A 23,499-nucleotide genomic window follows, 5' to 3' on the forward strand; every position below is an offset into this window, starting at 1 on the left:
CTATCCACTGAGCCAAACCGGTTAGGGCCAATGTCCTTTGTTTTAAGCTGAAGCTCCTTACCTCACTGAGTTTCAGGCCTTTGGCGCCTAAAATGCAAACCATGCATTATCAGAACAATTATTTCACAGAAATGATATGAAACTTAAGATGGAAAACTCATAACAATATTCTCACCGCAGGGCTTAGGAGGATAAGAATGAGAAGAGAAAGAGACTTGAGCTTCTGGGACAACATCTGATTTTGCCATAGATTGGCTTGAGCACGTCATTTACTCTCTTTTCATTTGTGCTTTTCATCTGTAAAATGGAGCTAATAATAGTTCCCCTGCCTAGTTTACAGCATTGATGGGGAGCCAGTGGCGAAGGGCCACAATTTCACTGGTGCTCACCTCAACCCCTTTCCCATCTCCCTCTCTGCAATCCACATCTCAATTCCAAAAACTGGGTTAAGAGTAGAGAGGTTACCACCGACTGAATGTATCCCTGAAAATTCGTATGTTAAAACCTAAGACCACAAGTAATGGTAACAGGAAGTAAGTAAGACCTTTGGAAGGTGATTAGGTCGTGAAGGCAGAATCCTCATGAATGGATTAGTGCTCTTATAAAAAAGACTGCAGAGAGCTCCCTTGACCCTCAGCCAAGTAAGGACACAGTGAAAAGACAGACATTGATGAACAGGAAATGGTTCATCACCAGACATGGAATGTGCTGGTGCTCTGACCTTGGACTTCCCAATGTCCAGACTATTTATAAATCACTAAACCACCCAGCCTATAAAGGGTTATAATAGCCAAATAGACTATGATTGAGGTCAACTACGTTTTCTATTCTTTAAGACTTAAAATGTTAATGTGGGCTTATAGTTAAAAATATCAGTTATTCCCTCTGTCACACAAACTGCCCGTCCCCCTTAAGCAAAAAGCCTATTATCATTTATTGTTTTCCTGTGAGGTAGGAGCTTGACAGAGATGCAATGAAGGGACTGAAATGAGGGCCAGCAGCTGGCACAGGGGCACTGCTGACTGGGCTGGCTTGAGGACAGGAAAGGTCCCAGTCACAGCTGAGCCTCAGGACTGCCAAGAAGAGCTGTCCCAGCGCCAGAGCTCCAGGTTGGGACTGGGGAAGTCTGCTGCTGCTGTCACAGGGTTGGGGAGGCTGTGACAGCATTCGGCCATGGACCAGAATGCTGCTCGGACAGCGGTGACCGGGAGGGGAACCCTTCAGGATCCACCAGGTTAGCACGATTGGTGGAGTTACAAATCCAGCCTCCAAGACAAGTCCTTTGGATGGACAAGGGATAGGATAGTGGGCCTGGATGGAACCACAGCCAGGAATTTAAATTATTCTCCACACTCTGCCCCCAAATCATCTGTGTGAAAAGATCATAGAGAAAATGTCCCTCTAATCTGAATGACTTTACCAAAATCACATTGAGAGTAATCCACAAATACAGTGGATTACTGTATTTGCATGTTAAAGTTTACAGCAAAGCTTTACCTTTCCTGATTCAACTATGGTAGCATTTGATCATTCAATATTTTATACTGTCAAACATTAAATTTTCCATCCAGCCCACTTATCATGACTAGGAAATCTCACAAAACCTGAAATTCAGTAATGATTATTGTCATCACCATCCTTTAGGGAAATCCCAGGCATGTGGGATTCATGCACACCTGGCTTCCTAGGGAGACACATCCCTGTGTGGATCGCAATGGTTCATGGTTTGATGAGTGACGACAACAAGCAAACACAGCTCTTATTAATTGTACAGGTTTGTTTCTTGATGTCATTGTTTTGTGATGAAGAAAGAATAGTGCTGAAAGCATATAAATGGCTAATACCAAATACATCATTGTTAGTTCCTCATGCCTTATGGAACCTTAGACAGTGACATCTTTCATATTAAGAATAGTTTTACTGGTCTATTGAATATTTTAATTCTGAAAGTGTAAGAAAAAAATAACACGATGAAACAGCATAGTGTCTTCTATCCAAATATGGAATGGTAGAAAAAAAACAAAACCCCACACAGATACTTCAGCTAAAACCAGAGGAGGGAAATCAAAGTTGGGGAAGAAGGGACCAAGAAGCAGATAAAGGGGTGAGATGGGAGAGGTCAATGGGGGGAAAGGGGAACATATGTAATACTTTCAACAATGAAGATTATAAAAATAAATAAATAAGATAAAATAAATAAGTAAACCTGTCCACAATGTCTCCAGTCACTAGGATTCATTATTTTTCCCCTCAAAGAGCAAAAGGCCATTTAAAAGTGGAGACTAGTTTCTTAAAAGGATGGAACTTAAATGTCTGCAGAGCTAAACAGAGAAGGTAGGCAAGTGAAGCCAGCCAGGTAGAGGACAAAAACCACAAGACTTTTGTCTTTTCATAGTTCATAGAGATACGGGTGTACAGAACTCTTCCCTGGCTATAAAGAGAACCACAGTATGGGCGTGATGATAAATGGCAGCTGCTCCTGGGTCTAAGAGTTGGGAGCAATGCAGAGCTGGGACCGTGATGATCTGGGGAAGGACATGCACACTTAATGGGATCGGCTTCACTTCCCCTTCAAGCAGCCAACAGAAGGCTGCCTCATGGGAATGCAAGCCCTTATTCTTCTGGATTTAAGAAAAGTAGAAATCTGGATTTTTTAAGAACATAAAATCATGTGATTTTTAAAATGTTGCCTTGATCTGAAAAAAGTATGCCGGTCAAGTAAAACATACCGATGGGCTAGCTCTGCACTACTGGTCTATATCCCATTTGTGATCTCTATTTTAAAGAAACAAGGTATTTCCATGTGTTCATGGTTTCTTGATTCCACTATGATCTAAGAGAAGCATTGGTGAAGTGAGCATTACTAAGATGTTAGCATCAGCCCAATTTCCCAAGAATATAAGGAATGCCACAGTGATTCAGATCAATGTCCAATCAGTTCAAGATTTTATTTCTGAGTGTCTCCCAGGAAGCATTTGGGAAAGATTTAGACCCTAATCTCTTTGACTCAAGTCCTCAAAAGTTAGGGTAGATCCACAAGCATTTCTGATTTTCTTGTTTTTGATTAAAAAAACATCTCAAGTACAGAGATAGTATAAACAACACATCTCCTAGCTTTAGCAAAGCTTAACATCACCGTCACTTCAGATATATTTTTTTAAATTTAAAAGTGAAACGTGGATCTTGTCAATGCTCTTGGTTACCACTCCTTCCCGAGAGGTGCCATCATCCCAAACTTCATGTTGATCGTGTCCATGAATGTTTCCCTAGCTTAAAAAAGTGTTAATCTGTTCTAGCTGGTTTGGCTCAGTGGATAGAGTATCAGCATGTGGACTGAAGGGTCCCGGGTTCGATTCCAGTCAAGGGCACATGCTGGGTTGTGGGCTCAATCCCCGGTAGGGGGTGTACGGGAGGCAGCCAATCAACTACTCTCTCTTATCATTGATGTTTCTATCTCTCTCTCCCTCTTCCTTCCTCTCTGAAATAAAAATATATTTAAAAATAAAATAAAAAGTGTTAATCTTCCATCCAGTTGCTTAGTCTAAAAACCTGAACTATTTATAGGTATAGGCACGACCTGAACAACCTCTTAAATTCTAAAATAAATAAATAAATAAATAAATAAATAAATAAATAAATAAATAAAATAAAATCCAGGAGTAAGGAGACCTTATTTAGTATTTCCACATAATTAAGTTTTCTCCTGGAATAATGATCTTTGTCTTTCCCACCCAACTTGGGTGGGATGACAAGAAAATGTAATAATGAGAACAAATATTATTTGGCTAAAGATAAAGCATTACCCACATGCAAGGTTCTAGCACTTTTATTAATGAATTCCTTCTATGTCTCACTCCCTTCACAAGCACTAGTTTATTTTATTTGTTCTCAGTCTGAATTGAGGGAGTGGCTCCCCATTCTTCCTGAATAGGAGCTTTCCTGGCCAGCCTGAGTTCATAAACTTTGATTAAAACCCTTCTCAGCCTTTGTCTTTCCAGACAAAGAGGTAGAATTGTTCTATTTCCCCCCAAATGAAAAGTATTCTATTGCAATTTTCCAAATTGTTTTTCTTTCTTTTTTAAAGCCTTTTCTAAGTCTCTTATATATTTCTGGAGGCACAGTAGCCAAAATTGCCTACAGTATTACAGGTGTAAAATGTTTTGCTTAGGTGAAGATGTATTCAAGCATTTAAACATAATTACACGTAAGTAAACAAAAAACAACACAAAACAAAACCCATCCATATCAAAACCACAATGAGATACCACCTCGCACTCATTAGGATGACTACTTTCAAATAACAAATGTGGGTGAAGATATAGAGAAATGGATACCCTTGTACACTGTTGGTGGGATTGCAGAATGGTGTGGTTGTTATGAAAAATATTATGGTGGTTCCTCAAAAAGTTAAAATAGAATTATCAAATTAGCCATCAATTTTACTTCTGGGCATATATCCCAAAGTATTGAAAGCAGCGTCTTAAAGAGATGTGTTGTTTAAATTATCTCTGCACGTGAGATGTTTTATGAGCTCGTATTCAATTCTGGGAATGATCTTAGCTTTTTCAGACCTTTCTGTGTCTATTTCAAGTTTATTTAGCACCTACTGTCTCTCCAGCACAGTCTCAACATCAGGATTGCCACATAAACACACCCCTGCCCTCTAGTTGCTCACAGTCAAGTGGCAGAGATGGGGATGGAAGTCGGGGAGTGGAGGTTGGGGAGAGGGGGAATTAAGGGCCATGGTGATGCACAGGTAAGTTCCATGGACCCTGCTGGAGGGGAGGATGGTTTTGGTGAGGAAAGGTCCCTCCAGGGCAAGGCATTGAACGCAGTCACAGAGAACAGAGAGGGCTTCTCCAGGTGCAGAAAGGGGGAAAAGACAGTGGGGACCAGATGTGCAGAGGCATGAAACACAGGTGAGGGAGATGAAACCACAAGATTCCTTCAGGGAAGTTGTTTCATGGAGCACAGAGCAAAGTGGGGGGAAGAAAAGGAGCCTCACAGACACAGGCAGGAGCCAGATGGCCCAGGGCTTGGCGATAGCCAAAAGGACGGAGATGAGAGATGTTAAGGAAGGCGCATTCAAACGTGTTTACATCATTCTACTTGCTCTGCAAGTGATTAAAACCTGAAACCACCGGCCACGTACACACTAAAGTCATACCTGCAAGATGTTTCACGTTGGCATGGTGCCCGAAATCTATACTCTCGTTTAAAACGTGAAGTGAGAAAGAGCAGGCGCTGTGGCTCGTTACCCCTGCTGGCTGCTGGTGCATTTGCTTCCCTCGGAACCCAAGGAGTTAACGTCGATGGAATTCCACGGTTTGGTTTCCGATTGGAAATCAAAGTTCTCCTCCCTGGAGATCAAGCTCCTCGAGAACACTGAGCCAGAGGAGCCCTGTCGTGAAGGCAGGTGCTCTGCTAGTGCCACGTCCAGAAGATGCCAGCGATGTGAAGCTGAGCGCGCTGGACAGAGAAGCCTAGCTGAGCGATGCCCAGCAGTGAGGAATCTGGGCCCAGGAATGGAAACGAGAGGTGGTGACAACTGGTGAGGTCAAGTTTTTTTTTGTTTTGTTTTGTTTTTAATCTGTCCTGGGGTCACCTGGAAGAACATGACCCTCGGTGTACAGACAAGACCACGGGGCTGGGCCAGTAGGGAAGGTGAGAAGATAAGAAACCCAATCAGCTAAGACAGAGCTAAGCTGGTACCCGGATGTTGGCAGGCCCTCTAAGTGCCCTAGTGTTAACCCAGCTGAGCTAAGTCTTCAGAAAGGCATCACACCTTAGGGGGCAATAGTGAATTACTATCAGAAAGTGTGTAAAATACTATAAATGTCAATTACCAAACAATTATTACAGGCTGTGAATAAATCATTCACGCTGATACTAACAAACCATGGAACATTCCTCAAGGATCTATCTGGGTTCATATAGATCACATAGAATTCCAATCAGAATGTCATACTCTTTGAAACAACTTTGCCCAAATATTAAAAAAAAAAAAAAATTGACCAAGAGTTCCCAAGGTCCACCATCAAATCCTTGACTTCTATAATATTTAATCCCGGCTTCCTCCCTCCTCCTGCTCTCCGAAGCCCCTCAGACTGTTTCCAAAGTTTAAGACCAGAAAAGTAATGTTGAAACACAAACCGAATGCCTTATCCTCCCTACAAGCTCATTTTTATAATCTAGGTCATTGGTTACGAAGGGAGAATGAAGTGCCAAACCCAGCGAGTCATCTGAGCAAAAAAGACTAACATCTGAGCAAAAAAGCGAGAAACATCGAGGGTCTCACCCAGCTCCACATCCTGGTCGTCGGTGAGCACCAGGATAATGTTGGGCCGGATGTTCTTTCGCTCCTGCGGGATCCGTCCCCTGAACCTTGGGGACCTGACGGTGGATCCGAGGCTCCCCAGCAGCTCGGCGCCCAGCACGGCCAGGACCAAAGCCCAGCGAGCACACTTCATCCTGTGGGGTCCGCTGTCGCCAAGCCGGCAGCGTGTCCCAGCCTCCTTGCTGCCGCAGAGCTGAGCAGTCAGAGAGAAAGCGAGAGGGAGAGACTGAAATGAGATCCAAACCCAAACACAGTTGCAGGAAAAGGGCTTCAGCGAAGGGAGACCTGGCACACTCTCTGGCAGGGAGCAGGCTGCACAGGAGTCAGACGCTGCAGGCGCTGGGTCCTTTTTTTTTTTTTTTTTTTAAAGCACTTGATTATTTTGCAAATTCACTTTCATCCTTTCGTCTCATTCCAACTTTTCCTATTTCGGTTCATTGCCAAAATATCACTTCTTCCAACACAGGGCTCGAATGCAAAAGCTTTCCGACAAGGGCTGATACCTTGAATTAGGTATCCTGGTTGAAAAATCAATCTCTCCACTCAGAGGTGTTCAGAACATCCGCGGATGGGCTCCTGCAACATGGGAGAGAGAGATACAAAGGAAACGTCCGTCAAGGATTTTGAAACAGGTTCTTGATCTGAATTAGTCTCTTAAAACAACACAATATATGTGTTATACATTCATATATGCTATCTATATATCTATATCTATATCTATATCTATATCTATATCTATATCTATATCTATATCTAATATTTTTTTCCATCTGCATGCCAGAAGGGAGAGACAGAATTAAATAAACATTCAGAACTGCTAACAAATGACTTCAACATCTTCATTCCCATAACCAGCTCCATGAACGTCTCTAAGAGTATCATCCCCTCTCACCCCCCCAATTGCACTTTAAACATTCCCTCCAAACTGAGGATGGGTCAGGAAGAGCCAGCGGTGCCTGTGAAACACAGTGCATCTGTACAGAGCACCCATGGGGGGCTGAGGCGGGGGGGGGGGGTGTTGTGTTGGAGGCGCGTTAACTCACCTGCAGTCAGACACTGCACACTTATCAAGTAGAACACAATGCAAAGCTGTCATCTGTCATCTGCATTATGTCACTCACTACCCAGGAGAGTTCTTTTTTTGCTGACAAAGACTTCACAGAAAGGAGGGCACATTTTCCCAGCCTCTGAAAACCTCCTAACTGTCCTCCATCCATCACCAGGGGGAGAGGCGCTTCCCGGAGCAGGGCTGGTCCCTCGGTCCAGCCCGCGCCCTCCGCGCTGGCGCCTGCGGGGACAGAGCCCTCCTTTGGCTGTCAGCGCCGGCCCCGCTATTATCAGGACGCGGTGCAGCGCCGCCGGCACACAGGCTGTGCTTTGCGGCCGCAGATCTAAACCTGCAAAGCAAAGTGATTGATGGGCTCCGAGGCCCGGGGTGAGAGGCTGCTCTCCCACGTGAAAAAATAAATACAATCCAGGGGGAGCACTGCGAGATCCTGGCCAGGCTGTAAAGAGGGGAGAGTCTGGAAGGGCCGGCAATGCCCCTTGGACTTGGGAACACAAACTTGCCACAAGCGTTTCCCTTGGACTTCTCAAAGATGGCAAAGGGTTCATTAAAAAAAAAAAATTATTATTTTTTTAATCTGTCTCTTGGATGCCATGAGGCTGCATCTGCACGGGGATTCAGGGTGCCCTCACATGGACGAGGTGGCAGCCCCCTTCATCTGGGCCTCTGTCCCCCCACACCTGAGGGTGTGTATTTTGATCTGCAACAGTACACTGGCATCCGATAAATCAACATAACGGGTTAAGTGTGGGATAGCGCCGCGGGAGGGAAAAGCCTCCATTGCCCACTTCCATGCCTTAAATCCTGGAGGTGGCATAGGCTGTGGAAGAAGAAGGACCGCGTGTGTGTGTGTGTGTGTGTGTGTGTCCGTCACACACAGCATTTTGTTTACATAAACACACTCCCCGCCCCATTATTTTAAACTTCATGAGCTGTTTTGTAAACAGTTCTAATGCTTTTCACTCTGCAGCCTGTAATTAGAGAGAAAGAGAGAGAGAGAAAGGAGAGAGAGAGAGAGAGAGAGAGAGAGAGAGAGAGAGCGAGAGAGAATGCAACTCAACAAGAAATAAGCTCTTAAATAAAAATCTAGTGTCTGCAGCAAGGCAGTCCTGACTCCATGATCTGCCAAGCAACCATCAAGCCACCTCTGATGGCCCCAAGAGTCGATGTGGAGGGTTTTCTTGGGAACAGCTCAGGGTTATTTCCATCACTGCTGGGCATGCTGAACGCTGGAAGCCCACAATTGTTCTGCACCGACTCTTTGGTTTCTGTGCATTTGTTTTAAATCATGAGAAAGCGGCCATGGGCACAAAGGGACCGGAAAATGAAAGGAATACGGCGCCAAACAATGTCTTTCTCCCGAAGAGCGTGCGTGAGGACCTGTTAAATAGGGAAATTTCTTAGAGGGTTGGTCCTTGAAGCAGCCAAACTTTGTCCCCTTTTCAGGCTGTGCGAGCGTGGGTGGAGAGAGCGAGCAGGGCTTTCTGGCACCTTCTATCTTAGAAGCCAACCTCCATGGACGGCAGTGACCGGGAAGGACAGACAGACTCACAGTGTGGGGCTCAGTCAGCCACACACGCAACTGAAAATTCCGACAATCAAGATGCTGATAAGATTCTCTGGAACCCAATCAACATTACTATTCTTCTCCTTATCTTATTTACTTTACTTCTTCCTTTAGGAAAAAGGAAATTAGTATTAATGGTCCCTTATATAAACTACATTGAAAATCATTTCCTAATAAAGAGAAGGAGACGGAGTAGTTGGCCTCTCTTCTTTTCCTTCCTCTTTCTCCCTCTCCTTTTGGTAACCTATAAAGTGACCTTCCTTTTTGGAAAGTTGAAGGTGCAGGAGAGACCTACCATTTCCTCCATCACAGTTTATAAGCAATGGAAGGGATTGTATGTAAAAGCCCGGAATTGAGTGGCAGAGGACTTTCTGACAGGTCTGGCCAGCAGGAGTGCTCAGTCCTTCATCCGCCCCCCTCCCGCCCCGCCTTCCCTCAAACGTACAAAACACACCACTGTGCACAAACTACCCGCAGACAATTCTTTATTCAAAAATGACCTTTTAGAACCTGTCATCCTCTCACTGCCTGGTTTCCAGCCCCAGAAGGAAAAGAAGGAAAAAAGCAGAAGAAAAACACCCTCGGACAAAATGCAGGACTGGACAAAGGAGACAAGGATGCAATGTTTGAATTGGATACTTTGTGGTGGACAGCGAGCGTCCTTAGAAACTAACAATTTGTCTTGAGAAATAGTAGAAAATGGGAGAAATGCAAAAAGCGGTTTTTCTCACACAGGGGAAGGGAGCTCGAGGACCCGTCTCTAAGCCCAAGAATGAAAACAGCGATTGTGGCTCCGGCCAATCGTGTGCAGTTCTGCAGGACTTCGTTCAGGGCAGGAAGCCAAACTCCGAATGTGACATGAAAAGTTCCAAGTCACATAAAAAAGAAAAAAAGACTGGAGGACTTTACGCCACCTAGAAAGTGGCGTTCACATTTGATCGGGTGCCATACCCCACACCCTGTGTCCTAGCCCAGTGGTCGGCAAACTCATCAGTCCACAGAACCAAATATCAACAGCACGATGATTGACATTTCTTTGGAGAGCCACATTTTTTAAAACGTAAACTTCTTCGAACACCACTTCTTCAAAACAGACTCGCCCAGGCAGTGGTATTTTGTGGAAGAGCCACACTCAAGGGGCCAAAGGGCTGCATGCGGTTCGCGAGCCGCAGTTTGCCGACCACGGTCCTAGTGGGTTTAAGGGGACCTCTGACTTCACCAAGCCCTCTTGTCCTGGCAGCTGGGGCGGAGGCGGCCTTATGCTGACAGGGTCCTGCTCTGTCCACCATAGCAGTTCTCAAAGTGTAACCTGAGAATGTGGGGGGACTCTGAGATCCTTTGGGGAGGTCCATAAGCCCACAGCTATATTGATAAGAATATTGACATGTGCCGAAACTGGTTTGGCTCAGTGGATAGAGCGTCGGCCTGCGGACTCAAGGGTCTCAGGTTCGATTCCGGTCAAGGGCATGTACCTTGGTTGCGGGCACATTCCCAATGGAGTGTGTACAAGAGGCAGCTGATCGATGATTCTCTCATTGATATTTCTAACTATCTATCCCTCTCTCTTCCTCTCTATAAAAAAGCAATAATATATATATATATATATATATATATATATATATATATATATATATAAAGAATACTGACATGCTATTTGCTTATTTTAAAAAATTGTTGATATTTACACTGATGGAGTAAGAGCAATGGTAGGTAAACTGCTTTTGTCTCAGGCCTAATGAAGGGAGTGTCACCTACAGTTTAAAAAGGCCAACTCTATGTAAGATGAAGTGGTGAAATGGTTAACTGTATTAAACCTGGACCCTTGAATGCACATCTTTTCTTTTTCATTTTCTGTGTCAGAAGATGGGAGGTACACAAAAAGAACACATCCGGGACTTTGCCACCTGGGCAGGTGTGGCCGCTGTCTCGGAGAAAAGCACCTGTGCGACCAGGTTGTAAGCTGAACTAGACGCTAATTTTTCTCATAAACACCATTTTTGCTTGAAAGAATTATTTGGACTTAGATATTTGGCAGGCTTTTTCTCAAATGATGAATGAAATGAGACTGTGTTTTCAAGGAAAACAACTGGCAGGGTTTGTTGTGTTTGTTGCCAAGGATAGAAAGCTTGCTTTCAAGTTAAAATCAGAATTTTGGAGAACTTGTATCCGCCACTGTGAGCTTGGCAGCTTCCCGGTACGTAAAAGTCTTCTGATGACATTGGCGTTGATATAGCTTATTAACAAGTGTTATTTTTTTTTCCACATGGTAAAATGAAGAATGTCAACATTTAGAATATTTATGCAATTCAGGGACCCAATATTTCCCAAATGACCAAATACATTGCTAGAAAAGTCATACGTGATTAAAAATGTCCAATCAAAGTTGCAAATGACCACTGGATTTTAAAATAACAGAATACTGGAATGTTTGCTGGTATGGTTTCAGATTTTTTTTTTTAAAATGTTTTATTGATTTTGTACAGAGAGGAAGGGAGAGAGATAGAGAGTTAGAAACATCAATGAGAGAGAGTCATCGATCAGCTGCCTCTTGCACACCCCCCACTGGGGATATGCCCGCAACCAAGGTATATGCCCTTGACCGGAACCGAACCCGGGTCCCTTCAGTCCCCAAGCCGACGCTCTATCCATTGAGCCAAACCAGTCTCGGCTGGTTTCAGATTTCTTACTATTTCTAACCTTTAATACATTTTTAAAAAATTACCACTTGTCAAGTCTGGATAGAGTATCAAAGAAGATCTACAGGTATCTGCATAAGCTATTAATTTATTTCTCCTCTGCCAACTACTTATCCATGTGAGGCTGACTTTTATTACTGTACTTCAATAAAACAACATATTTCAAAAGACTGAACGTGGAAGCTGTTATTAGAACCCAGCCCTCTTCTATTCAGATAAACATGAAAGAGATTTGCAAAAATGTAAGACAGTGCCATTTTACTCACCAATAGTTTTCTGGCTTGGAAAATATAGATATTTTTCATCAAACATATTATTTAAGTTAGCATATAATAGATTTGTTATTCCTTTAAAAAGGATTAATACATATTCTTCAAGTTTCTCAGGTTTAATTCTTTAAGTATCACTACCTATAATCCACATAAACAAAAGCTCCTGGAGTCTTCCATACATTTTTACTAATATAAAAGGATCCCAAGTCTAAAAGATTTGAGAATTGCTGGTCTAGAGTTTACCTGCTTCCACAGTTCAGCCCAGACTCTCACGTCCAAGGCTGAAGATCTGGCTTCATTCACAGACTTTTCAGTCACTTTTTTCCTTTAAAGCCTTGAAACTGCCCTAAGGTCTAAATGCCTGGTGCCATACAGGAGTTATGAATAATGAATGATGACATTCATGTTTTTCTTTTTTAATCTGAGGGTAACACCGAACTTCACAAACCAATGCCCACACAGCTAAAGCACGGGAGAGGCAGGAGCAGAACCACCCGTCAGCACAGACATACATTTCCCAGGGGTGGGGCAATCAACTGTTTCTAGAATAAAGCAATGCACTCCATAGTTGGGACAGAGGAAGAAGAGAAAAAAAAAAAAGAAAAAAAAAGAGAGAGGCACCATAACCAATCAAAACATCCAGGGAGATGAGACCAGCAGCACGCAACTGTTAGAAGCTGAATTTAGCCAGAACGCATTTAGTTTCTGGTCAGAGTGAAGCAAAATAGGATTGTACCAGCAAAGGATTGGTAATCACATCGGCCCACATGCACCGCCAATCTACATACATTTCTTTTTTTGCATTTTATTTTATTTTATTTTATATATTTTATTGATTTTTCTATAGAGAGGAAGAGAGAGGGACAGAGAGCCAGAAACATCAATCAGCTGCCTCTTGCACACCCCCCACTGGGGATGTGCCCGCAACCAAGGTACAGGTCCTTGACCGGAATCGAACCCGGGACCCTTCAGCCTGCAAGCTGACACTCTATCCACTGAGCCAAACCGGTTTTGGTGCACTTTAATTTCTTTATTAAGGTATTACATATGTGTCCTCATCCCCCCATTAACTTCCCAACACCCTCCCCCCCCACACACACTCATGCCCTCACCCCTCACCCCTGTTGTCTGTGTCCATTTACGTTTCTTAACATCAGTTTAGATGGCCCCTTTCCCTTCATTCTGGCTTTCAGATTCCCCAGACATCACTCTTTTCTTAGCGAAAGCCTTCGGGACGTGCTATTTTCTTTATGATATATGTGAAATTGTGAAGGAGCTAATTTCTTCGTTTAAAATCCCCCTCCTCGATTGCAAAGTTCATCTACGGTTAATCCCCAGAAAGCCTGTTTCCCAGCCTAATTTATTACAACTCCCAGCAAAGAAGAGAGACAAGCGTCTCCTTCTGGTGCAGCAATATTTTTCGAGCCCTCTCATCATAAATCTCTCCCAACAACTGGTGTCAGCTGGAAAGTGTGCTTTCTGACCTGGAGCACCTTTGAGAAAATACTTGGCGAAAGGATGAGCGCCCCCTTGAACAATGTTTGCTTTTCTTCCTTCTCTTCCTCCCCCCAGCGCTGTGAAGGAACCTTGAAAAGTCATTTATTCAGCAAAACTGGTAGTATCGGTTATCCGTGGGGTATAGTGAGGGCGAGAGGCGGATTTTATGTTTCACTTCCTTCATGCCTATATTGGATTTTTTTTAAAAAAATGCTCTGTTGTACTATAAAAGAGGAAATAAGTAAATTTAAGTTTTCTAGCTTTTTCCTCTGTCTTCTCATGGAGGAAGAAAATAGGAGGTGGGTGGTGATAAGAATGGAGAGGCTAGAGCAGGAAATGCAGTTTTGAGACGTGGCCCCGCAAAGGAACCCAAACCACGTAAAAACCAGCGAACCATGGGCATTTGAGAGAATGCAAAACATCTAAGACTGAGATTTGTCCCACTTCTTTCAAATCAGATTAGCAAAACAAAGGGAAGTGAAGTGACCTAAAAGTTATAAAAAGAACCAGAAGGAGCTGATATTTCTGAAGCAGATGCTACCAAGTGTCTAAAGGGTAAAGGGCCTGACAATGGCCACTAGTTTCAATGGTGGCAGTGAGAGCCAAGAGAATAAGAACAAAGAGATCATTGGAGTTTCAAAAGAGGGGGCAATGGAAACTTTAGTTAATATGGGTTTGGTGAACAGACAACAAGATGGAGGAAAAGAACTACCGATGTGATCTTAGGCATCTTAGAAAACACATTACAGAATCTCTGAGTTAGAAGAAGTGATGGACTGAATGTTTACGTCCCCCTCAAAGTTCATATGTTGAAATCCTAACCCCCAATGTGATATCAGGAGATGGGGGCATTTGGGAGGTCATTAGGTCATCAGGGTGAAGCTGTTCTGAATGGGATTAGTGCCCTCGTGAAAGGGACCCCAGAGGGCCTTAAAGTGTATGGCTTATTCCATTAAATGTCATTAAATTTGCCATAGGTTTTACATACTTATAGTTTATTGGTATTGAATGTCTTGAGGTATTGCCTCAGTCAGCAGTAGTTTGTTGTCATATCAATGGCTTAACATAATAAAAGTATATCAGTCACTCATACTACAAGGCACACGTGGGGTGGGTGGTTGCTGGCTGGTCAGGGGCAGTGTTGCCTTGTTGCTATAGTAACTGGACCAAGTAGCCGAGGAAGAAAGACACTGGAGAATCTTGCAAGAGGTTTTCTTGGCTTCAACCTGGATCTAACAGTTCACTGGCTGCAACTAGTCATGTGGCCCCATCCAGCTGCGAAGAGGCTGGGAACATGGTGGAGCAGATGGAGTTTGTGTTGAGCACTAGTGGCTATGCCACAAGCATCGAGTTTCATTAGTACCTTCTGAATTTATCTTTCTCTCTGAAACACACACACACACACACACACACACGTACACGCATGTATACATGCACACTTAAGGTATGTGTATAAATATTTTTACACATATTTCAAGTAGTAAAGAAACATGGTTTTCTTTGCAGCTTAAAGTTCAACCATTCTTAGGTACTAAAAATGTAGTTTTAACAAATTTGGGATTTTTTTTGGACATGTTTCCTTCTAGTTTGATCTCCTGATATACATAATCTGGCACAATACACGTGTATTTTAAAGTTCAACAATTCTTGTAAAACATTTAAGTTGAAGAAAGTATTTTGGAAAAAAAAAAAGACACTTAGAAGTCATATTTATATTTCAAAAGCATTTCTCCAGATATTTTCTTGTAGTTAAAACCTATGTGAGGAAAGAGTCACATCTGACTTGACTCTGTAAATTAATCCACACTCCAAGAGGATTTCCCCAGGCTGCTTTCTGTCTGGTCAAGCTCGCCATCAATAATGATCTTTACCGCCGAGACCGGTTTGGCTCAATGGATAGAGCGTCGGCTTGGGGACTGAACATCACCGGGTTCGATTCCGGTCAAGGGCATGTGCCTTGATTGCGGGCATATCCCCAGTAGGGGGTGTGCAAGAGGCAGCTGATCGATGACTCTCTCTCATCGATGTTTCTAACTCTCTATCTCTCTCCCTTCCTCTCTGTACAAAATCAATAAAATATGTTAAAAAAAAAAATAATGCTCTTTACCATTGCTAAGGGTTGAAATGCAGAAGAGCGGAGCTAGGAGTTCCTTCTGAGGATACTGCTAGCCACCCACGTGATGGCCAACAAGTCCGGGCAATGGAGAATAGAGGAGGAATACTCATTTCAAAAGACAACGAAAGAATCTACTTCCTGCCTTAAGACTCAGGGGTAAAAATTATGGAAGATAGCTGTTTCTTTTTTTCTTTTCTTTTTTTTTTTTTTTTTAAATAATGTGTTACTTATAGGAGAACCTTTAAAAATCACACACCTACAGTTTAGTCAACTCCTTTGCTCAGCGACATTTTCAAGGAAACCTTAATATTTAGATTAGTTCATGTAGTGATATTTCAAAAATACTTCATAAGTTGTAATGGAAAATAGTGTATTGCAATTTTTTGTATTATCGGTTAAATATATAATTCCAAGTCTTTTTGTTGTTGTGTTAATCCTCACTTGAGGATATTTTTCTATTGTTTTTTGTTTTTGTTTTTTTTCTTCAGAGAATGGAATGTAGGGAAAAAGGGAGGGAGGTAAAGGGGTAGAGAGGGAGAGGGAGAGAAGGAGAGAGAGGGAGAGGGAAACATTGATGTGAGATAGACACATCGACTGGTTGCCTCCCATACACACCCTGACAGGGAGCAGAGAGTGAATTCACAACCCAGGTACATGCCCTTAACAGGGAATCGAACCCAAGACCCTTTGCACTCTAACCACTGAGCACACTGGCCAGGGCTAATTCTAAGTCTATTAATGACAGAATCATCTTAAACGTGTATGTGTACCTAAATCCCTGTGCTATGCTCAGATGATCATCTCTCCTTTAGCTGTATACGCATCTCTCAATGATTAACCTGCACACATGTACATTTACCAAATAAAAAGAACTCTACTAAAATTTCAAGTGAAATTCAGGCCTGCTATCTTGGAAAATATAATTGCAGTAAAACAAAGTAACTAGAGATCTTTCTAGGAAAATTAACTTATTAATCTTAGCCATAAATCATGCATAAAAGCATACAATGAATGCTAATGGTCTATTTTTTTTTGCTATATGTTTGGCATTTTTGCCCAATTAAATTCATCATCTTACCTTCAAATCATTATTTGTCAATATCTTTAGATAGATTAGCACCTGAAGAGTTGTAGTAGGAGATTTTTAAAATCATAAATTCACTAAAATTTACTGATTCACAAGGTGCTACTTGCATCAAAGGTTTGTAATAACTAAAATTTAAAACATGATTTCTGTCTTAGTTTATTGTCCAAACAGAAGTTGGGAAATATTTTAGCTAATAAAAGCTAACATTTCCCTCTATTATTATAAAAGAGTAAGCTTTATTAAACTATAAGCTGTGGAAATTTATAGAATAAAAAATTTAAGAGTCATATTATCACCCTCAACAGTTATTAGTCAGTTATATTTGTGAAATAATCTCCCTAAAAGGCTCAGATTATGAGCTATATCTATGGACGTTCAGACAAGTTTCTGTTTATTGTCTATATTTTTATAATTAGGAGGTTATAGTTGGACGAGAACTTATGTTTCATCTAGACCTCTATTCTATAAACATCTAAGGGTGTTCCACTTCTAGAATTAATTTTCTCACTACCTACTCTACTTTGTTTTCAACTTTCATTTCTCAGTGCTTACATGAACAGTACTTGTCGCACAAAAAGCTGATATAATTAAACGAGAGAATGTGCCCCACAAGTAAAATCAGCCATTCACGAAAGCTGGTCACCCGAGGCTCTTTCAAACAATGCATATTTCAAAGTAATCTACAGTAATCCCTTCTCTCCACTGATTTGGTTTCCATGAAATCTTAAGCACATGTGTTCTGCAAAAGGAGGTTTATTAAAACCTGATGTAATATTAGAGATTATAATGCAACAGGGTTGGGCTGATTTTAATATCTGAGTCTTCAAAAAACAATTTTCAATTATATTTGTAAGCTTACTAAAACATATCATACAAAGGTAGATGGTGTTGACTATTAAGGAAAAAAAGAGAATGTTATCTTAATTTTAAATTTGTATATAAAAGTGTGTGTGGAGGTCCTTAAACAGTTTTCACTGTAAGATGGATTAGCAAAGCACATAACTATATTATAACTATAAATAGTGAGAAACTTTAGAAAATTCTTTATAAAGTTGTGAATTTCTAGTTGATAAGTCCTTCAGCTTGTTATGGTGAAACATTATAAAAATGTGTTATGTAATAGCATTTGACAACTTCAAAATATCAATTGTCACTCTTTGTAGACTGGATTCTTACAGTTACTAAGTAAGTCTGGCTGCCTAAGAAGTTTACCAAGACCTCCGAACTTGGTGAATTTCTGGAGGATTTGTTTATTTCTTTGTTTTTCTTGATTTTTAAAAATTTTTTTATTTGAACTTAGCTTCAATCAGGATTAAATTTGTATGTTTCTGGTCCTTCAATTCAAGATCTCCTGCAAAGAGCTTTATATCCTTGAAACACCCCCCCCCCCCACACACACACACACACATGCCATGTACATGATCATCAGCTGGCTTTGAAATGAGCAAAAAGCAACACTATGGCACACAGATCTTCCTCATTGAAACATCACTGCACAGGCCAGATCACATATGAGAAAGGAGATTGGCAACCTCCACCTTAGAGAGCTAATTTGAGGATGATGTTCTAGAAAACACATTATAGAATCTCTGAGTTAGAAGATGCGATGGACTGAAAGCTTATGTCCTCCCATAGTTCATGTGTTGAAATCCTAACCCTCAATGTGATGGTATTAGGAGATGGGGGCATTTGGGAGGTCATTAGGTCATGAGGGCGAAGCTGTTCTGAATGGGATTAGTGTCCTTGTGAAAGGGAGTGCTCCCATCCCCTTTCTGAGTGAAGACACTGAGAAAATGGCCATCTATGAACCAGGTAGTGCTCTCACCAGACACTGAATCTGCTGGTGCCTTGATCTTGAACTTCCAAATTTCAGAACTGTGAGAAATAAACGTTATTTAAGTCACCCTGTTCATGGTACTTTTGTTATAACAACCAGAACAGGCTAAGACAGATGGATCTTAAAGTTGACATGGATCAACTTTGAACTTGTGAAGAAAACTTCTCTAGAGCACTCCCCTTCTAGGTAACACAGGACTCACGAGACCACTTGTTTAGTTTTGGGACAGCAATAAAGGTTAGAAAATTCTTCCTTTTATTGAACAAAAATCTATCTTCCTCTCTTCTTTCTGTTTAATTATGCTCTCTTCTAAGCCATGCAAAATAAATCCATATTCTTCTATATATAACAAATGCTTTAAATATCTAAAGATTGTTTCTAACTCCTAAATCTTCCTCCCTTACAAAACATACTTATGTGGTTGTTTAGTGGGAAATTACAGGAGAGTGGTAAAGGAGTTATTTTGGATTTGGCCATTGATTAGCTAAATATTGGATCAATAGATGCTATACAGCTATAGTTACAGAAATATGAAGCCAGCATATTTAATGTCCATCTGGCTCAAAAGAATTTGGACTACCAGACTACTGACCCATGTTTTCCAAATTCACTAAGAAAATTTTTCTCATATACTACTACTTTTGTGTTTAGATCAAATTTAATTTTAAAATGTTCTAAAATTTGCACAATTATCTTGTTAATCAGTTTTATTGGAGGGTAAAGCCAGAGAAGAAAGAGGAAGACCCATCCAGGCTAAGAGTCATAATCCAAGTACTGGATTTTGGTTATTACTTGACCATTTTATCACTGACTTTTCTCTAGACTTTGAGAAAGCTTTTCTTTTAAGAAGCAATATCTTCTTTACCACACCTGGCTTCCCATTTCAGAATACTGGCTACCTCACAAGAGCTATGCAAGACAAGGACCACCCTTCCCTCATTAAACAAAGGCCAACCTCAAGTATTTAATTCATAAGGTAGACAGGGGTCTATCATAATTTTGTTAATTACTTTAGAGTCCAGTTTAAGGGTGGGGCCTAAGGAATTGCATTTCTAACAAGTTCCTAGGTGATTGCTCTACCCTGACAGTACTGGTCCAAGGTGGAGCAATCAACCCCCTAGCACTAGCAAAGGAAAGACGGCGAGAGCCAAGCCCAGGGCAGGTGCTTCAAGTCTTTCCAGGAAGGTTGATCTTTCAGGCCTTCGCATTGGCTGGACAAGACAATTGATATTGCCAGTTAGGTCACAGCTGAAAGGGCTTTGGTAAGGCCATCTTTTGCACAGTTGACAGGAAAGCAAACATTCCAAGGCACTCTGTCTTCACTAGGCACGGGCAACTGGGAGAGTTACCCATTGGAGACCATTAAACCTCCCTCAGCAAATAAACAGAAATGTCCTTTGGAGCGGCTTCCAAATGACCCTTTAATATCTCTTTCTAAACATTCTCACTCAACGTCCGAAGAAACCAGGTTCCACAAATCCTGGGCATCCACGAACCAGTGGAGTCTGGCAGGGGCGCAGTGCAATGTTAACATTCATTAAACAATGGTTATGCGCAAAGATGGTTGGCCCTCAGCACATTTCCTTTTATATCTTTAGGTAAATTATTCCTAGAGATGGAGGAGAGCGAGCGAGTCGCTTGCTTTTGTTTTAATGAAGCCCTTCCTCACGCCTCCAATTCGGTCTCAATCACCCACGCTGGGCCTTTGACCCCCATCCATCACCTCCTCTGAGACGCCGGAAGACAAATATAGTTGCCATAAAAAAACAAACTGACTAATTTCAACAATATGAACCAAAATATATATATCTCAACCCACTGTGATGTGCAGGAGACACCAGGGTCCTGGGGACTCTCCTTATGCCGTGGAAGAGGCGGGAAAGGTGTGTGGCCACACAAAAGTGAGCTGGCAGGCTGCACAGAACTCCGGGGGGCTAAGCATAGGAAGGGTGGAAACAGAGCAAAAGTCAGATTTGCAACCTTCCCGACGACTTCGTGCACCTGAATTCCTGCAACAGCCGCTTCTCAGAGCCCCAGAGGGGAACCCGCGATCAGACAGCCCATTGAGAAGGAGCAACAACTTTGTAGTTTGGCTTTCCAGTTGCCCAACTCCAGAGAGTATTTTTCAGGACCACGCGGGCTGCCGCTGGGATCTGGACTCTACTGAGAAGTGGCGCATCTTGAGTTTGTGGCCTTTTCTTCCTTTTCCTTTACCCCTTCCCCATCTTATCACCGGTGTATCCTACATTCCTCAGATACTACCACCCCCGTCTCCCAGCTTCACTGTTCTCTTCTTTCCTCTGCATTCGCACGTCTCCACATTTCCACAACTTCCAACATGTGGAGGAAACCATATGTGTTATCAAAAAAAAAAAAAAAAAATCTTTGTGAATCTCCACGGGGCATGTGGTATGTATTAAACCTCTCAGTTCATCAGCTCACTCCATCCCAGGCACATACCTACGGAGTAGGTGCTAACGTCACTCATTGGGAACTGAGAGCCAGGGAACGGGAGGAATCTGCGCAACATCGCACAGCAAGGGCAGGACTGAGACTCCCTCCCACCAGGAACTTCGTTCTGTGTCTGGTGTCTCTCCTGAAGTGCATGTTCCCTTTAAGAGATCTTGTGTGCCTGAAGAATGCCGATCCGGCAGATTTAATGGGAAGAAATTTGGGGGGTGAAAATGGGAGTCAGGTGTTGCTGGGTTTCCAGGCAGCTGCCACTGTGCCTGGCGGTATCTGGCAAGGAGAACAACACAGGGCATCAGTATGGCAGCCACACACCACGTACAGGTCCCCTTTCACCTCACAAACACAAGGGGACCCCCCGAGCCTGGTAAGACAAAGAGTCGTTGCTGGGTGAGGGAGTGGACTGGCGTGGCTGAACATGAATATGCAAGACCACGAGTCCCAGCTCGGTGAATTCCAGGGTCTCCTCTGTTTGTATTTGGCATTGTGCAGTCGAGAGACAATTTGCAGTGATTAATTAATCCCTGGTGCCGAGGCAGAAGGTGAAATAATTTGTGCACAGTCACGCGGTTGGTCCTTCTCAGGCTCCGAGTCAGTTCTGGAGGGCTGTGCTTTCCAGACACAGAAAGGAGGCTGGACCTGGCTTTCAGCTTTGTGCCTGGGATCCCAGAGATGCATCCCCCGCCACCCCTGAGATTTCCTGTACGGAGGGCAGGTGGCTGCCAGCTGTCCCTAACACACACCCTCCTGACCTCATTCCAGTATCACCAGACCACGGAAATCCCCTCCTGAGTCCCCACCCCCCGCCAGCAGGCCTGTTCCCAGCCCGGGGAGGCAGGCATGCCCACGGGAGCCCTCCCCGAGCTCGGCTTCCTGTCTTGCTGGGCAGAGGAGGCGCAGCCGGTTAATGGATTGCATGTGGCTGCTTGTGGCCATTTCCCCCACATGTCCTCCAGGGCAGGGTTAGCTCCGGCTGGCCACAGAAACACCTCAATGACCCACCACAGGAGGGGAAGGGGGATTCTTCCCAAATGTCTTGAACCATTTAAATGTGGGTGCTCCAAGCAAACAAGCAGGAACCAGAAAAGCACACCGGGCGTGCGCAGAGGCCTCCCAAAGAGCAGGGCTTATAACTTAAAAGGACGGTTGCTCCCTGCGTCACATGGAGGCTGCAGGGGTGGTGGGGGCCCTGCCTTGGGCTGTAGCTCTCAGTCTTCTCACCCCAGTTCTGAGACTTCTGATCCCAGGACAGCAGCCCCTCTGTGAGATGTGCCATTCTCAACCAGGGGTCCTCAAACTTTTTAAAGTGGGGGCCAGATCACGGTCCCTCAGAGAGCTGGAGGGCCGGACTATATGAACTACTAATTCCTACTGTAACACCTCGGCTGCGCTCACTGCCCAAAAAACCTGGCGGGCAGGATCAGACTCCTCTGCGGGCCGCATGTGGCCCGCGAGCCGTAGTTTGAAGACCCCTGCGTCAAGACTGACACCAGGACGGGAGCAGAAACTTGAGAGTGTCACTGTACACACAGCTAGCTTGGACGTGGCATCTGGCACACCTGCTTACCTGTCATTGGCCGAAGCAAGCCACGTGACGGAAGCCAGAGAGGGGCAGCTCCCTGGAAGGCTTTTGAAGTCCCACTGCAGTGGGTGAGGATGTCAAAACTATGTTCATTTCTCTAGGGGTGTGGGAGCGGGGGTGCGGCAGCACTGGGGAGTGTGATTGAATCTACCCCATGCACTTGCACAAGTTAATCAAGTATTTCCTCATCTTTAAAGACGACAAGGAATGATGTCACTGTTCCGTTTTGTTTTATGGCCCCGGGTCACCACCGTTAACATAAATATTGCACTTGGTTGTAACTCAGACGCCCTTTTAGGAATACTGTACTTGGGCGTAGAAAGCTGCTTGCTCAACACACATGAATAATACTGTTCGGAATTCTTCATGGGTGCTTTTCCTAACGTTGCTTTGACTTCCTTTGTTATCAATGCTCACTTCTGGTTAGTATAAGCGCGTTTACCTGTCAGAATTCCACCTTCCCTCTTCTGATATGCTAGAGAGATGTCAGGGAGATTATCTTGCTAGATCCATGTTTAAAACAAGAGCAAAGACATGAGGGTCTCACTCAAGTGACATCTATTGGTGGGAGGGTGCATGGACTCTATGACATTTTGGGTGCTTCGTAGGATTATTAGATTTCTTTGTAAGTTTTTTGTTTGTTTTTGCCTGAGTCTGGCTGGTCGAGGGTGTTGGATAAATGAAGTTAGGAGAGACCAGATTTGGGGTTAAGTTCCACAGGAGCACCCTGCTTTGCCATTCCCCATATTTAACAGGAATTCTTTCCTAGGTAGTTGACTAAGCATTAAAACTACCTACCATTTCTTGTTCAATTCCATTGATTTTAATTGCCACACGCGTATAATTGAACAACCTTTGGCAGAACACCTGTGTGAGGCACTTTGTTCAGCGCGATTGGAGATAATGAGACGAGAACCCTGCTTTCCATCGGATAGTTACATGCAGTGCTGGGTCTCAGAGTTCCAGACCGCGC

General features: G+C 43.2%; 1 protein-coding gene across 7 annotated transcripts in view; it reads right to left on the minus strand.

The window, feature by feature from the left end:
• Positions 1-23,499, minus strand: part of SULF1 (sulfatase 1) — a gene marked incomplete at its 3' end in the record, with an annotated part of 169,593 nt that overhangs the window by 78,137 nt on the left and 67,957 nt on the right. For all 7 annotated transcript variants that reach the window (XM_084864354.1, XM_084864349.1, XM_084864352.1 and 4 more), the window contains 2 exons: positions 6,841-6,913; positions 6,299-6,530 (listed from right to left, as the gene is read on the minus strand). In XM_084864354.1, coding sequence (XP_084720480.1) covers positions 6,299-6,470 — 172 coding nt within the window. In that variant the 5' untranslated portion in view covers positions 6,471-6,530; positions 6,841-6,913. The remainder of the gene's footprint in view (positions 1-6,298; positions 6,531-6,840; positions 6,914-23,499) is intronic.

Source organism: Pipistrellus hanaki, assembly GCF_964339955.1.
Source record: "Pipistrellus hanaki genome assembly, chromosome: 17".
NCBI classification, from domain to species: domain Eukaryota; kingdom Metazoa; phylum Chordata; class Mammalia; order Chiroptera; family Vespertilionidae; genus Pipistrellus; species Pipistrellus hanaki.